This window comes from Zootoca vivipara, chromosome 8, assembly GCF_963506605.1.
Source record: "Zootoca vivipara chromosome 8, rZooViv1.1, whole genome shotgun sequence".
In the NCBI taxonomy this organism is placed as follows: domain Eukaryota; kingdom Metazoa; phylum Chordata; class Lepidosauria; order Squamata; family Lacertidae; genus Zootoca; species Zootoca vivipara.
In genome coordinates, this window is record NC_083283.1 from 65,939,523 (window position 1) to 65,956,635 (window position 17,113).

Here is a 17,113-nt window from a genome sequence, read left to right on the forward strand (position 1 = left end):
TTTAATATTAAAAAGTGCCACTTTGTTTGGTTTGTTTTTGATATCACGGCACACAGAATCTGCAGGGAGGTAGTTTATATTAATTTACACTCATAAAGCACTTTTCCAAATGACCAGAGTCTCAGAAATAAATTCTGACATTTTGTTAGAAACAGGTTGGGCTGAAATAATAACTGAGAATAATGAGATCGGGATTTCTGAGCCTAGGGCTTGCTGATCAGAAGGTCGGCGGTTCGAATCCCTGTGACGGGGTGAGCTCCCGTTGCTCGGTCCCAGCTCCTGCCAACCTAGCAGTTCGAAAGCACGTCAAAATGCAAGTAGATAAAAAGGAACCGCTACAGCGGGAAGGTAAACAGCGTTTCCATGTGCTGCTCTGGTTCGCCAGAAGCGGCTTTGTCATGCTGGCCACATGGCCAGGAAGCTATACGCCGGCTCCGTCGGCCAATAATGTGAGATGAGCACGCAACCCCAGAGTCGGTCACGACTGGACCTAATGGTCAGGGGTCCCTTTACCTTTACCTTAGAATGAGCATACTTTTTTTTTTTTTTCAATTTAAAATAGTCTTTATTTAAATTATTAAAATATAATACATAAACAGATATATCACGTAAACAAATAACATAATAAGATTTGATGACAAACAAAGAAAACAAAGAAAACAAACTTCCCAATCCCTCCACATCGCTTAGCTGACATGTTCTCATTAGTTTGCGTTGCTATCTCTAAATATTACGTCTCCAATCTAAATTATTTCTATTTAACTCAACTTTCTGTCTATTTCCCCATGACCCCTTAGTTTAAACAAATCATCAATTCCGTTTTTATACCTTTTTTTTTGAAATAATCTTCGACCAACCCCCATTCCAATTTGGACCGTTGTTTAGATGTATTCCTAATTGCGGCTGTCATTCTCTCCATGTTCATGAATTCTATTAATTTTATATGCCAATCTTGAACTGTAGGGATTTCAGTTTTTCTCCATTTTTGTCCAATCAATAATCTCGCTGCTGCGCAAGCATATAGGAAGATATTTCTCTTGCCTACTGGTAAATTTTCCGGTACTATGCTTAATAAGAAATACTCTGGTTTTTTTCCAAAAGTAATTTTCAGCATTTTCTTTATCTCTTCATATATCTCTCCCCAGAATTTAAAAATTTTCCTGCAACCCCACCAACAATGAAAATAGTTACCTCCTTTTTCGTCACATTTCCAACAATTATCAGATTCTTTCTTATATATTTTCGCTAATTTCTCGGGGGTTAGGTGCCATCTATAAACAAGTTTTAGCATATTTTCTTTTATCCCCATGCTGGCTGTAAATCTCATTGACCCCTTCCATAAAGATTCCCATTGTGTTGCGTATATTGGTTTTCCCAAATCCTGGGCCCATTTCGTCATTACCCCTTTTACTTCCTCATCTTTTAAATCCCATTCTAGGAGATACTTATACATTTTTGCTAATTGTTTCGCATTGTTTTCGATTAAAATTTCCTGCAATTTTGATTTCTCTTTTGAGAAACCTACTTTTTTATGTTCCGTAAAAAGGCTTTGTATCTGGAGGTAATGTAACCAACTATTGCAGTGTGGTTTGATTTCTTCGTATGTTTTTAGCTTCCAGTCTTCATTTTCTTTTACCAATATATCTTTGTACGTTAACCACTTTCCATTTTCCCGCTTCCCCCCGAATGCAGTTATCTCAAAGGGGGAGGCCCACCAGGGTATTTTGGGTTCTAATAAGGGTTTGAACTCTTGCCAGATTTTAAGGATTGATTTTTTTATCACATGGTTTGTAAAATGAGTAGATTTTCCTTTTTCTTCTTGTAATAGATATGCATGCCACCCCCTTTGGTTTCTGAATCCTTCCAATTTTAATAATTCATCATCTTCCAATATTATCCAATCTTTCAACCATCCCAAACAAGCGGACGCATAGTAGAGCCTCAGATCGGGGACCCCCCAACCCCCTCTCTCCTTCACATCTGTCAACAATCTATATTGAATCCGTGGTTTTTTGTCCAACCAAATAAACTTGCTCAATTCTTTTCTCCAACCCTCAAATATATCTTTTTCCCCCAATATGGGTAATGTTTGAAATAAGAATAGGAATCTAGGTAGAACCGTCATCTTAATTGTTGCAATCCTGCCTGAAAAAGATAGATTTAAATCTTTCCATCTCTCTAGATCTTTCTTAACCTCCTTCCATAATTTTCCGTAATTGTTCTCGTAAAGATCAATATTATTCATGCTAATTACAATTCCTAAATATTTAAATTTTTTAACAACTTCCCAGCTCATCAATTGTTCCAATTTATCCTTATCCGGTTGCCCTATATTTTTTAACATCACTTTTGTCTTTTTTTCATTTATTTTTAATCCTGATACTTCTTCAAAAACTTTTAATACTTTTATTAGACATTCAATTGAATCCCCTGGGTCTTCTAACATCACCATCATATCGTCCGCAAAAGCCTTTATCTTAAAATTTTTATCCTTCACCCTGATTCCTCCAATTTTCTCTTCTTTTTGGATATCATCTAATAGAAACTCTATAGATAATATAAATAATAGGGGGGATAAAGGGCACCCCTGTCTTGTTCCTCGCTCTATCTCAAACTTCTCCATCACCTCCCCGTTTAAGATTAGACTAGCTGATTGCTTTTCATAAATTGAATCAATTGCCTTCATGAAATTATCTCCTATTCCAATTTCTTTTAACGATCTCTTCATGAAATCCCAGGACAAAGAATCAAAAGCTTTTTCTATGTCTAAAAAGATAAAGGCTGCTTTTTTCCCCGGTGACCAATCCAGATATTCTAAAACGTCTAATAATATTCTTATATTCCTTGCCAATTTTCTTCCCGGGAGAAACCCTTGTTGGTCCTGTCCTATAATCCTACTTAAAATCTTTTTTAATCTATTTGCCAAAATATCCGTGAAAATTTTATAATCTACATTCAATAATGAGATTGGTCTAAAATCTCCTACTTGCCTATCCTCCTCCTCACCTTTCGGAATAAGTGTCACATAGGCTTCTTCCCAAGATTTAGGTATAGAGCCTCCTTCCATGACACTATTTATTATTTTCTGAAGGGTCTCGCCTATTTCTTCTTTAAATAGTTTATAATGTCTACTCGACAGACCGTCTGTGCCTGGCGATTTCCCTATTTTTAATTTTTGGATGGCATCATATATTTCTTGTTTCGTCACAGGTTTATTCAACCTTTCTCTTTCCTCTTCTGTGACCTGGTTCTCCTTCCTTTTTTTTGAAAAATATTTATCCAATTTCTTTTCATTTATTCCCTTTTTCCTATAGAGTTTTTTATAATATTGGGTAAGACATTTTTGTATTTCCTCTATTTTCCTCAATTTTCTCCCTTTGTATAATATTTCCGTGACCAGCCTCTCTTTTTGTTTTTTCCTTATTCTCCAAGCCAATAATTTCCCTACCTTATCTCCCCATTCAAAGGTTCTCTGTTTGATCCATCTTATCTTATTCTCAATTTCTTGACCTATCAATATAGATAATTCTTTTTGCAATACTTTTATTCTCATTATCAAATTTTCATTTTTTGGATTCTTTGCCAAATCTTTTTCTTTTTCCTTAATTTCTTCCTTAATTTTCTCCATATTTCTCTCCCTTTCTTTTCTAATCCTACTTTTTTGTTGGATGTATAATCCCCTTACAAAGGCTTTACCTGCGTCCCATGTTGTCGTTAATTCCACTTCTCGTTGTATATTTTTTTCAAAAAATTCCTTTAATAGATTTTTAACTTTTTTTATAAATTCTTCATCATTTAAAATTCTTTCATCCATTCTCCACCTTCTAATTTTCGTTTCTTTCTCCCTTAATTTTACCATTGTTGGGTTGTGATCAGTTATTGATTTGGCCAATATTTCATTTTTAACCACTTTTTGTACTAATCCTTTTGAAATCCATATCATGTCTATTCTGGAGGCCGTCTTTTTCGCTCCTGAATAATAAGTAAACTTTTTGCCATTTGGGTTTTCCTTTCTCCAGATATCTTCTAGATTATAATTATCTACTAAACTCAAGAAGGTTTCCGGTAATCTCCCTCTGTCCCTCTTCCCCCTCCCTGTTCTATCTAATTCAGTTTGGGTAACCCCATTAAAATCTCCCAAAAGAATTACTTCTTCATCTGTTATATGGTTCCCCAATTTTCTTCCTAATTTTTTAAAGAACTCCCTTTTGCATCCGTTCGGCGCATAAATATTCACTATACACACATTTCCTTTTGGCAAGCACATTTCCTTAGAATGAGCATACTGTTACCCAACCATTAAGACAGGTTTCTAGAATGAGCATACTGTTACCCAACCATTAAGGCATAGCTGCATGTGACATTATTATGGTGTGATTTTGCATTGCTCACAATGCTCAAAATTAGGAGCTTTTGAAAAATAAAAATAAATCCAAACCTGAATGACTTTTTCCAGTTAACAAGGGGTTGGCTCCAGGGGTGCCTGGAGCAGAACTTCGCTAAAATTATAGATAGAACCCTGGATGGAAAATTTCTCCCTTCTTTTTGCAGACCCCTGCACCTTCCCAAACTGCTTTGAAGAGTTGAGGCTGAACCCTCCAGAATGCTGGAGGTGGTGCTGGGAGTTGCAGTGTGGAAAGGAAATCTCTGACTTCCTCCTCTCCCTTCCTCCAGTGAGGAGCCTCAGCTGGATCTGAGTCACTTTCACAAATGGAGGGAACCTTTCCTGTATCAGAAGATCTGGATCTAGCCCAAAACAACTTCCACTGAGCACAAAGGAGGGAGGGGTAAATGCACATTGGGCTCTTAAATAGCCGAGCTCACCTTTTCATTCCATTTGCTGAACAGCGCATCCTTTTTGTCCGAGAATGTCTGCATCCTGAAAAGGTTCCCCGATCTGTCTTTCCGCAGGTAGCCACCGACTCTAAGGAGGTTATGAGGAACTTCATTTCTGCGTATTAGGTCTGTGATGGTGGAAGTCTTCAGTTTTTCTACCAAACAGCCAACGAGTTGCTGGACTCCCAGGACTAATTGCTCAAGTCCATCTAACCTTTTGGCTTGTTGCTCGGCGCTCCTGTTCATGTCGGCGAGCTTCTTGTCAATTTCTAGGCATAATGTTGTGACATCAGAACCATTCGGCTTTTCTGGTGTTATGGCAGACGGTCGAAGTCCAGAGTCCCTTCCTTTTTCCTTTAGGAGCTCCATGTTCTTTTCCATACAGCAGATTTCCTGAGAAACATAATCCAACTTCTGAAGGACATTGTCTTGCTCAGTCAACAACCTGCTTATTTTCTGATCCAAGGAAGCAATATCCAGCCCACTCATTTGTTCAGGGGGGCTGACATCCTTGCTTGAAATTTGGGGAGCAGGTGAGTCTTCCTCTTCACTAGAAGGTCGCTGGTTTTGTAAAGCATTCGGGTCAAATATTTTGGCCAAGGAGTTTACCACTGACTTTTTGTTGGAAGCAGTCATTCTGCCTATTTACACAGACACATAGATGATATCAATGAAAATAGCCTATTCAGAGGACTTCGCCAGCCAGTTTCCTGAGGGACATAAGCCTGGTGTTTGTCAAAACATCAGGCTCAATCCATTTAGAGTTCTCCAAGTTAGGTATCGAAGAAGAGCAGTCCGCTCTCGACTTTTTTTTAGAAAGCACAGTAAAATAATGAAGTTCCAGGCAGACATTTGCTGAGCATCTAAATGCACTTGCCGTCAGTGACGTCAGTCCTTGGGGAGGGCAGAAGAACTATTTGCACCCAAGTGGAAATTGACACCATAAAGGCTACAAGACATCTGAGAAGTCCAGGGATGCCAAAGACCCTTTGGCAGCAGCAACACGGCTGCTTGTGAAAGATATGAATCTGGTGTCCAATTGGATCCCTGAGCTGAACAAAATAAGAGCCGCGCTAAAGGGGAAGCTAAATTTGGGTGCTTGAAATTTTTACAGCTTAATGCTAATTGTTTGGATTAGAGTGCCAGTTGCTTTGCAAAAATTCTTGTGCACAAATAGTTTAGAAAATTTATAACTCTGTTTGCATATAATTCTAGAGGTGCATTAGCCTTCCCCGCCTCCCTACTGACAACGTAACTGACAAGTGAACATAGTAGGAAAACATTATTTGCTATTATCTTCTATCCCGGCTGCTAGCAAAGTAAGAATTGCACAGAGCAAGTGCATTATTATTATTTTTGCAACAAACATAAAATTACTGTATAATGGCAGCAGTAGTAATCATAGTTTTGGTTTCTCCTACTTAAGCAGCTGACATTCTTTCATAGCTTTAGCCATGATGAGAAAGGGAGGGTATGGCTTTTTAAAAAGCAGCCATTCTCCCCACAACCATAGTTTAAATCTGTCATGTATAAAATAACCATGTTCATCTACACAAATCATTTTTGTGCCCTGTATAACCCAAAAGGTAAATATAGAAACTCAAGCGATGACTTGGCTGGGCTCTGATCCAAAACACTGTGCGTCCTCTGAGATGCACATAAATCTCCTGGGTGAGTCGTCTTCCCCTTAACTACAAACAGATTCTCCTGATATTGAAATGAATGGGGAGGCCATTATGTGCACAGAAACTTTCAACATGTATATTGGAACTTACATGTGTGCATATGCACATGTGCGCATGCGCAAACACATGCAGAGAGCATTGAACAAGCCAAGTCTGAGAAGTTGGTTGCGGGCCCATGCGCAGTGTGACCCAGGAACCGGAAAGGGGCAGTAATGGAGTACCAACAAAAATGACACAACAAGAGAAGTGGACACGGAGCAATGGATTCAAGCTACAAGTAAGAAGATTCCACCTAAACATTAGGAAGAACTTCCTGACAGTAAGAGCTGTTCGACAGTGGAATTTGCTGCCAAGGAGTGTGGTGGAGTCTCCTTCTTTGGAGGTCTTTAAGCAGAGGCTTGACAGCCATCTGTCAGGAATGCTTTGATGGTGTTTCCTGCTTGGCAGGGGGTTGGACTGGATGGCCCTTGTGGTCTCTTCCAACTCTATGATTCTATGATTCTAAGATATTGGAACTAAATTGGCCACAACTTTATTGATTACAGATGACAGTAGGCTTTGGCATAGGCACTGGGTATGTATCATCCACTCCGACCACTGGGTTCACAACAGTTGGTTCTGGATTAAGGGTGTCTTCAAGAAGTAGGTCAACTATGGTGACCCCCACCCCCCAGCCACCAAATGGAAGTCCTTTGACCCATCAGCCCCCCACCTCCCATCTGGACCTTCGGACAGGTCCGAACTTCAACCCAGACCCCTTTACCAGGGTGCCCTGAGATTTTGACGTGTCCCTCTCACCCCAATGCCTTTTTTGAGCCAAAGTTGTAACGCTTGCTATGAGGAAGGCAAAACCCCCAAACTGGCCCTATTTGTCTGAAAACAAATGCTATATGAATACAAAATAAAAGCTAAAATCCGCAGCTCCGTAAATGCAAAACAAAAATCCCGAAACTCACTGCACCCCCAAAGCCAAACAGAGATTGTATTTATCAGCAATAAAAATAAAAGCACCTAAATGTTTACAATATTTTAGCCTATATTATCACAATAGGTGGGAAAGGGTGTGGTTCCACAGAGCCCCGCTGAAGAATATAGTTCTTTCTGTATTTCAAGGTCTACCAAATTACGGTACTAAAAAGCAAAAACCTTCCTTGTGATCTGCTGATGGCGCCAATGACTGAAAATAAAATGCCAGGGGTGGAGGCACCAGTCATTTTGAGATACATCTCCATTACTACCACATAACAAGTTCTGCTCTGACACAGCCCAGAATTGAGATCCCTTTTGTACAGAATAGACATCTGCAAGATTTAACACGCCAAACGTAGCTGGGAATGCTTCCCCGACACTGATTTAAATGGCTTTGATTTAAAAGCAGGAAACAGAAAAGGAGGGAGGGGTGGAATCCAGAGGTTTGGGATCTCTATTTCATGGAAAGAATAATACAAAAGGCATCCCTGAAAATGCCACTGGAGCTAGAAGCAGGGAAGCTCCAGCGAGGAAGAGTTATGTTTTCAAACACTTGGGGATTTCCAAAATGCGTCTGCTAAAAGAATAGCTAAATCCTCTTGACACTTGGACATCTGCAAAAAACAACAACACACACTCAAAAAACCCACCACCTCCCTGTTATCTGCAAAGCACCAGGAGATGTGTTTGCACCATCTGTAAAACAACACAATTCTACAGAAACATTCATCTCTGAGGCATTTGAGGAGCTCACAAAGCATTACCAGTGAAAAAGGGTCGCACATAATTCTAACACAGTCTCCCCTCCAGCCACCTCCATCCCAAGTTAAACACCGGAGGCCAAAGGTTGGTCATATGTCAGTGGTCATGAGGAAAGCCAGCTACTGAGGTAGACTCTACAGTATGGTCCTTCTGAAAGGCAGATTTCAACAGGAACATGATAGAAAACCGAGAAAGTGAAGGCATTCAATTTTGGATCCATGTTCTCACTGGAGATGTGGGTAGCGCTGTGGGTCAAACAACAGAGCCCAGGGCTTGCCGATCAGAAGGTTGGCGGTTCGAAACCCCGTGACAGGGTGAGCTCCCGTTGCTTGGTCCCAGCTCCTGCCAACCTAGCAGTTCGAAAGCACATCAAAGTGCAAGTAGATAAATAGGTACCGTTGCGACGGGAAGGTAAATGGCGTTTCTGTGCGCTGCTCTGGTTTTTCCAGAACAGCGCACAGTGCTGGCCACATGACGCAGAAAAACTGTTTGCGGACAATCGTCAGCTCCCTTGGCCAGTAAAGCGAGATGAGCGCCGCAACCCCAGAGTTGTTCGCGACTGGACTTAACTGTCAGGGGTCCTTTACCTTTACCTCTGAACTCACTGAAATATCTGCGATCTTCAAAGGCAGACCCACATCAATGCAGCCACAACAGTGACAAAGCATCACATGATTTCATTGTAATGCATTCCCAGGTTTATCTCTTTCATCAGACAAACTTCTTGCTTGTTTATCTCTTTCATCAGACAAACGTCTTGCTTGTTGCAATCCCAATAATTGCCATTGATTGAATGCTATCTTGAGTTTGCATTATGAGAAAGAGAAAACTGGAGTTCCTTTTCCCAAAGATTCTCTTGATTATGTATTGCACTCCTGGGTTGACCTAGCATCTCTCACCAGAGTGCTTCTTTGTTGAAGGCTCAGACTGAGCATCTTATAATTTATGGCAGCTGCTGGCATTGAACATGACAGGCACTTGAACAGAAATATTGTAGCAGCGGCCGAGTCCAGTCCTGGCTTTTTCTGGCTTTGTGCCACTTATAGGGATATACAATCATTCACGAGCGACTATCACTACTCCATTTTATCACCAATAAAGCAGAAGTCATTGTATATCACCATTCTCCCAAGCTTAATCTTCTCACTTCCCCCTGTTGCTTTAGATGGTTTTTTCTTTTTCTTTCTTCCTTAATTCCTGGCAAAAACGTATCCAAGCCCTTGTAAAAATGCCACCACCTGCCTTGCATGAGTACACTGTGGGATAAATCAGCCCCATATATAACCAGCATGCCTAGCTCTAGTGAAAGCATGCAGGGGTTAAGACCATCGAGTAAGCCATTTCTCTAGATTTAGCTAGGCCATTTTGTATCTACAAAATGGTGACATTTGCATCTCTACATATAAATTAGTATATACAATTTTTATGCAAATATGTGTCCTATTTTGTTACTTTTTGGTGATGCACTTCCTCTTTAGGGATGATGTGTATATAACCATTTTAACCAAACTTAACAGTTGCCCAGCTATGCTGCACGCTGATTCTGGACCTGACTACACACCAGAACACAGCCAGAACATACCCAGCACTCCCTAGCGATGGGCTCTGCAAGGGGAGATCAGTAGTAGCGGATACGCTTTCTTTCAGGCACTATGGGTCCCACTGATGAAATCCTGACCAATTCCTGAGAAAGCGAGAGTTCCTTGAAAAACCACAATCGTAAAAGAACTACCTTATCTAAAAATTGTGTGAAGTTCAGAGGTGAACACAGATCAGGAATGGTAAACGCAGAAACTCACTATAAGGCTAGATCTACACAGCTATTTAAAAAGTGCTCTGAAAAACACTCTGGAAAAAAAACGTTCTAAAGCTCACAATTGAAAATATAATTGAGTTGTGATTTCAGCTCTGCAGCGCCCTCTGGTGTCACAGTGCTGTAACGCATTTATAACACTGCGTTTTGACGAATGTAGCTGAGTTCTAACTCTCAGGATCCAACTGTACCGAAACCTTTGCTCAGATCCACATTTAATTTTTTTTAAAAAATGAATCTGAACCTGTGGGTTTCAACTGTGTTTGGGGATCTCTTGTTACAAGAGACCAATCACATAATACTGAAAAAGAGTGACATGCTGTGTCTTCTAATGATATATGGATGTGGTGTGCATAGGGCCGACCCGAAAGGTTGTCTGGAACTCCATTCAGCCCCCTTCTGGTCTCCCCAAAGGAAATGACAATGTTTAGAGTACACACAGGGAGACCGTTCTGGCCCGATGCTCAATGAGGCAGAGATAGGGAATTTATAGCATCAATGTGGCCTCCGGGCAGAATGACTCTACCACCTGTTAATCAATTATGAATCCTGACCTCCCTTACCAAAAGCTAACTGGCCACGAGTGTTCTGCAAATCCCCTTGGTGATAAATCATTACAAGACACCTGACATTACCATCATTTGTCGGCTGCAGCCTTTTGTTAAAATTCTCCCTGTCGTGCAATAGCAGAAAACAGGGACCACTTTGCCTATAGTTGTGGCTCATTAAAATTAGTATGTCCTTCCCCAGGATTCACGAGACTTCTATTGACTAATATTTTCGCTCAAAAAGCCAAATGCAATTGATGCGTGTTAAAAGACGTGTAAAGACAACTTCTCTTCTTGAAGGCACTTCTCTTCTTTCGCCTTTCTCAGTGCTTGTTTGGGGGGGATTTTTCCCAGTGTATTGAAAAAGCTTGATTCATAAATGTTAGGATTAAGGGTAGAAGCACATCCATTTGCAAGTCCAAATGAAGCACAGCCTAAGTACACATTTGCTTGCATTTCTCCCCTGTGTTATTATCATTTCCTTCCCTTGCCTTCCCTCCCTGATTTCTGTGTCTTCCCTCTAGTGTTGACAGGGTCTTGACATCCACTGTTGGTGGATGAGTGGCCTCAATGACCCCTCTAATCCCTTGCAGCGCTATGTTTTCTGTGATTTAGCCTGGAAGACTGTAGGCAATGATATATCTTATTTCTGTAAAAGCGGATTCTCAATAGGTCTGTATTACCAAATTGCATAGGGTTCTTTACACCCTCAGCATTGATCACTAATTGTTGGATACATTTTGTTCAATCAAGTAGGGGTTAGGTACTATTTGTGTGTGTGTGTGTGTGTGTGTGTGTGTGTGTGTGTGGTGTGTCGTGTGTCGATAGTGTCTATCTATCTATCTCAGCAATCACTTTATATATTCAACCTAAATTCCTATGGATTGATTTATGGCAACAATCATAACTCAAGGTTGGTACGATCTCTAAGTGAGCCACATCTTCATACTAAATTAGTTAAAACACGTCTCACTTACAGATATTGGGTGAAAGGTAACAGGGAGCCCAAATGTTTGAGTGGTCCAGAACGACTATTTATAATCCTGTCCCTTTTTTTCTCACTGGGCCACCACCCTAAATATTTCCCACAATTACTCAGAGCCAAGATGACACATATACATCTTTGGATTTTTTAAAACCAAAAAATGTATGTTGTTTCAGCTTGGGGCAGGGGAGGAGTTGCAATAATTTTACAATGGGGGATTCCCCCACTCACCCCCCCCCCACCAAGGCAAACAGTAGCCTTGGAAAGGGGAACCTTCTGAGCATTGCAGAGGGGGGGGGGAAATTGGTTAAATCCCCCTCCAGTGCCAGTTCTGATTCCTTCAATTATTAGCCCCTCCTCCTCCTCCTCCTCCTCCTCCTCCTCCTCCTCCTCCACTGATGCACTTTGCATATAAAAATAAATAAATAAATCCTTGTGCATTAAATGCAAAGATGCTCGACCCTCAAAGGATGGAAAGCAGTGTTATACTACTGAGAAGAATTCCCTCTGGCCTGTGGGTTAAACCACAGAGCTTTGGGCTGGCCGATCAGAAGGTTGGCGGTTCGAATCCCAGCGACAGGGCGAGCTCCCGTTGCTCGGTCCCAGCTCCTGCCAACCTAGCAGTTTGAAAGTGCAGGTAGATTAATAGGTACCGCTACAGCGGGAAGGTAAACGGCGTTTCCGTCTGCTGCTCTGGTTCGCCAGAAGCGGCTTTGTCATGCTGGCCACATGACCTGGAAGCTGTACGCCGGCTCCCTCGGCCAATAACGCGAGATGAGCGCCGCAACCCCAGAGTCGTCCACGACTGGACCTAATGGTCAGGGGTCCCCTTTACCCCTTTTTACTACTGAGAAGAATTCCCTCTGGCCGACCAGATGTTTCTCGCGAAACCAGCCTAACAGATATCAATGAAACTCTTTCTGAACTACAGGCAAAGAATGGTGGGCCAGGGCTTTAATGAGAAGTTTTATGTACAATTATAAATGATGGGGACTGCTATCCCCCTGCTGCCTGTTAGCTCTCGTGTAGTCCCCATTGTCCATTATCTCCGGCCCCATCTGAAGATTCCTGCATGAGTTTAGCAGCCCTTGCTGTCGTGTTTCTCTTTCTCTTGCCTTTTTAATACCACTCTGTTGAAAAGAAGAAGAAGAAGAAGAGGCTGGGGGCTGAGAGCTGAATTTCTCAAATCAGAGAAATATGATGTGATAAATTATCCCCTAATAGTGCACAAGCCTCGTTCCAAGAAGCCAGTTTGAAGGAAAATTCCTGATGTTCTGAGGCGAAAGCCAGAGGTGTCATAACTCCGAAGACGGGGAATGAAAGAAGCACTGTCTCCAGGTGCAGCCAGAGCTGTACCTCATTTCATGTTAGGGAGACTGCTTCAAATCTTTGGTTGCTCTCCAAAGCTGTTCTGGCAGCTCCCATCCTGCATTTAAAATTTTATAAACCACAAAAGGCCTTTTCTTAAAAGAAAGTTAATTCTGGATGGATAGCCTGAAAAGACTTTAAAAGGGACAGCAGTCAGAAGCAGTTGTGTGGAAAATTGGATACAAGTAATGGCTTCTCACTCTGTCGGAATCAACTAAAAATATTGCAAATGCGATTTCCATGGGAAGGAAAGCCATAATGATCAAGATTTTGTGTAAGGATGGTCAGGTCGGATTGCTTTCTGATTGCTTCTTCAGTTGGGATCTTAACTCCTTCATAAAGTATTAAAATTGCACTACACTGGTGGATATTCTTACTGTTTGTAAAACTGGGGTACTGTCCAAATCATCTTCTTTAAATGTGCAGTTAGAACATCATTTTAGTGCATGACCAGCATTTTGTAAGACACTTGGAGGTGGAATCTGGGGAAGTTATTTATCCTTTGATCAAAGGTGGATTGGGTTCTGAGAGTCGGGAAAGCCCTCAACTGATTAGAGGTCTTTAGCTCTCATTTGATTGTGTAAACAGCATCATGATCATGGGAAAAATTGCTCCAAGCACACACCAACACTGAGAATATGCTCGGACAGTGATTAACTGCTACAGGATGCTACTAAAACATCCTTGGATGTAAACCAGATTTGTTTTATTTGAATAATAATCTCATTCAACAGCCTTGGAAGCTTCCTTGGTACTCTCTACCAATGGGTACAATCCAGCCAAAACTGAGCACATTTAAGTTCAACTACTTCAATGGGGAAATAATGCATGTTCTGCATACTTCCATTGTAATCAATGAGCATCAAAAGTGCTTAATGTCTGAATCATACCTCATTGATCAATCGCACTGCGGGAGCCATGATTTGCCAATACAGTGACATAACAGCACTGGTAATAGGTCCCTGTGTGATACCTCTCCAGTGGCATTTATACCTAGGAGAATGATAACAGCATTCTAATTTTGGCATGGGTGGAATCTACACACATATAAAAAGCACTGTGAAAATGCATTTTTAAAAACCGTTTTAAAAAACACATTAAATTTTGCATAGCTCACTGTCGCCGCTTAGTGTCATATTTGTATATTGCAATTTACAACACATTTAAAACGTTTTATTTGCAGCTTTATAGCTGAGTCCACGGTCTTGTATTCAGCCCTAGTCAGAATCATCAATATACGCACTAATACATTTCGTAGGGCTGTGGCTCACAGCAGTTCAGAACATTATCTTCAAGGCAAATCAGGTGAGGTCCATTATCAATACCAAAGGATTAAGGAATTCAGTAATAGTTGGGAAGGGGAAGATTTTCAGAGGATGCTAGAAATGTGTGTGTGTGTGTGTGTGTGTGTGTGTGTGTGTGTGTGTGTGTGTGTGTCAAAGGGTGGCAGGCAGAGAGAGAGAGAGAGAGAGAGAGAGAGAGAGAGAGAGAGAGAGAGAGAGAGAGAGAGAGAGAGAGAGAGAGAGAGAAGGAGCAGCCCAGTTCAATTTTTGGCTCCAGCCACAGCCACCCACTGGCTTCAACTTCACTCACTGCCACAGATTAAGCTGAGGGAATGTGGTGCTTAAATTTTAGAGCTCCTGACCTAGATCTGTTTCCACCACGTTCTCTTATTGTTGCTGCTAACTCTAGCCTAGACGTGTGTGTGTTTTAATAGATTTAAGCTATTTGAGATTAAACTTTGTGAAAGCAAGTTAACATAAGTTGTCTTCTGCAGCCAATTTTGCCCTTTAAATGAACATTGCTTCTCTTCCATCACCTCTGACTTAATAACCCCAATAACTGAAGATGTCTTAAAAAAAGATTTCATTTGAATGAAAAGTAATTTTTGCATCGTTACCCTGTCAGAGTAAATATCATGTTCCCACACTTCTCACCATGTAACATCACCTGTATGCAACAACCGGGGGTGAGGGGGAGAAATTATCACTGTAGGAATTTGCTTCCATATCTTTAAGTGGGAATTCATTGCTCTTTGACGGCGTTGGGAATGTTTTGAGAACTACAACTTCTTTGTAAATCAATAAGGAAACAAAAGAAGAAAAAGGATTTGTGAAAAATCCAGTAACCCCTGTTCAGCAGATACAAGAGTATATGTGTGTGTGTGCACGCACACACACACACACACACAAACAAACAACATAGAAATCACGTCCTTCTTTCCACTATTTAGGGATCTCTGCATGCAATCAATTGCTTCTGGAAAATCATATAATTTGCAAAATATACAAGCAACCTTCTTGGTGATTACAAGGTGAGTGCAAATTGCTCCAATCTGAAGAGTAAGAATTTCTTCTTCATCATCATAATATTATTTTAGTTGTTGATGATGATGTTGTTGTTGTTGTTACTATTAATGTGGAATCATCTGTGTAAATGGCACTTTATGAACAACAGACTTGACAGCAGCCTGTCCCAAGGTTTTACTATCTGACTGAAGAAATATTGTCTCTATAATTCCTTTCAAAGTGCAAAGCAAGCTTTTGCGTATATAATTTCTGCATTGATATCCCCACCTTCCTTCTAAGAAGCTCAAGGTGGTGTATATGATTCAAACCATTCCTATTTAGGTTAGGCTAAAATACAGTGACTAGCCCAAGGTCACACAGTGAATTTCATGGAGATTAGATTGTCTCGGGATTTGAAGCCTAGTGTCCCAGGTCCTAGTCCAATACGTGAACCACTTCTAGTGTTTTAATGTAGGGTTGTAAATTTTTTATTGATTTTATTGTTTCTTGTTTTTGAAAACTGCTTTGAGGGTGTTGTTGTTGTTTACAATCAAGTGATGCATAAATTTTATGAAATAAATATGCTACAGTGGCTTTTATAGAGTCAAACTTGGATGCATTTTCACTACTGTAAATTTCATGAGATTGTTTGGGGATAGTCTTTTTTAAAAAAATGTGTGATGCTTTATTATGTTTTATATATTCTGTAAGCCACCCAGAGTGGCTGGGGAAACCCAGCCAGATGGGAGGGTAGTAATAATAATAATAATAATAATAATAATAATAATAATAATAATAATAATAATAAACATAACTAGTGCTGCAACTCAGTTAAAGAAATTTATTAATCATGCAAGTTTTAGTTTATTAAACCACTAAACCATAAATTAAAATAGCTCATACATTTACATCTGGGTAAAATGAAAACACATTATTTTTAGATGATATTTCAGCAGACATCATTATTTTAGATGATATTTCAGCAGACATCATTTTAGAAATGGCATTCCTCCCGAGTGTGGAAATGGGGACAGGATGCCTCTTAAAATTGTGCTTAGCATCTGCAGTTTTTGCAAGCACTTCTTTTAAAAATTATTGCTTGGATCCACGTTCCGTTCTGTCTCGGAATGCAGGATAACATGTTTCTCCAAAGATTAATTTTTCTTTACAGCTCTTTTAGAGCTTAGTATAGTTGCACACACAGCCAGTCTGCTTTTCATTCAATTACAACACGATTCGGTTAAATGTTGTATTGCATTCAGCCGAAGTCTTTCATCCATACCTGGCTTCAATTTGCAGAAATGTAATCACTGCCACCGCAAAGGTCATTCTTTTAATCGCCATGTTCCATTTCTAACTTTCACTGTCTTCTTGGTCGTTCTTATGCAATTGCTCCTCGTCCTTGACATTCCACCTAGTAACACTGCAGCTGCCTCCCTGCCAGCTTCTTTCCACGGTTTTGATTTCATATTAGTGTTTTATACGTCAGGTTTGAATATACATTCAGCGGAATGAAGCCTTGACATTGGAATATACTAATGGAGTAATGCATGCTGAATTATTGCAAATCGAAAGGGAAAAACCAACCCTTTTTGCACATATAAGAACAGCCACAGGGAACAGTTTAACCGCTTTTCTTCTCTCCCGCATAATGTTTTTCTAAATGCATGGCACGCTATTTGCAAGGGAGCATTCAAGCACACCTGCCAAGGTTGTAGCTAGCTGCTCCAACACCCGGAGCAGCAGGGGCGGGGCGAGCCGCTGCTCCCAGGAGAGACATGTGACTCGGTGCGCTGCAGGCCAGGCCCCACGGTAAGTGTCGCCTCCTGCGGTGTGCCATTTTGTCACCCCCTCAGGGA

General features: G+C 40.7%; 1 protein-coding gene across 3 annotated transcripts in view; it reads right to left on the minus strand.

The window, feature by feature from the left end:
• MYLK4 (myosin light chain kinase family member 4) overlaps positions 1-17,113 on the minus strand; it is an 85,630-nt gene that overhangs the window by 26,050 nt on the left and 42,467 nt on the right. The window contains exon 1 of one of the 3 annotated variants that reach the window (XM_060278022.1): positions 4,825-6,184. The exons of 1 other annotated variant lie outside the window; for it this stretch is intronic. In XM_060278022.1, the coding sequence (XP_060134005.1) occupies positions 4,825-5,472 (648 nt within the window). In that variant the 5' untranslated portion in view covers positions 5,473-6,184. Of the gene's footprint in view, positions 1-4,824; positions 6,185-17,113 lie in introns of those variants that run through there. One more of the 3 variants, XM_060278023.1, reaches the window with a different exon arrangement.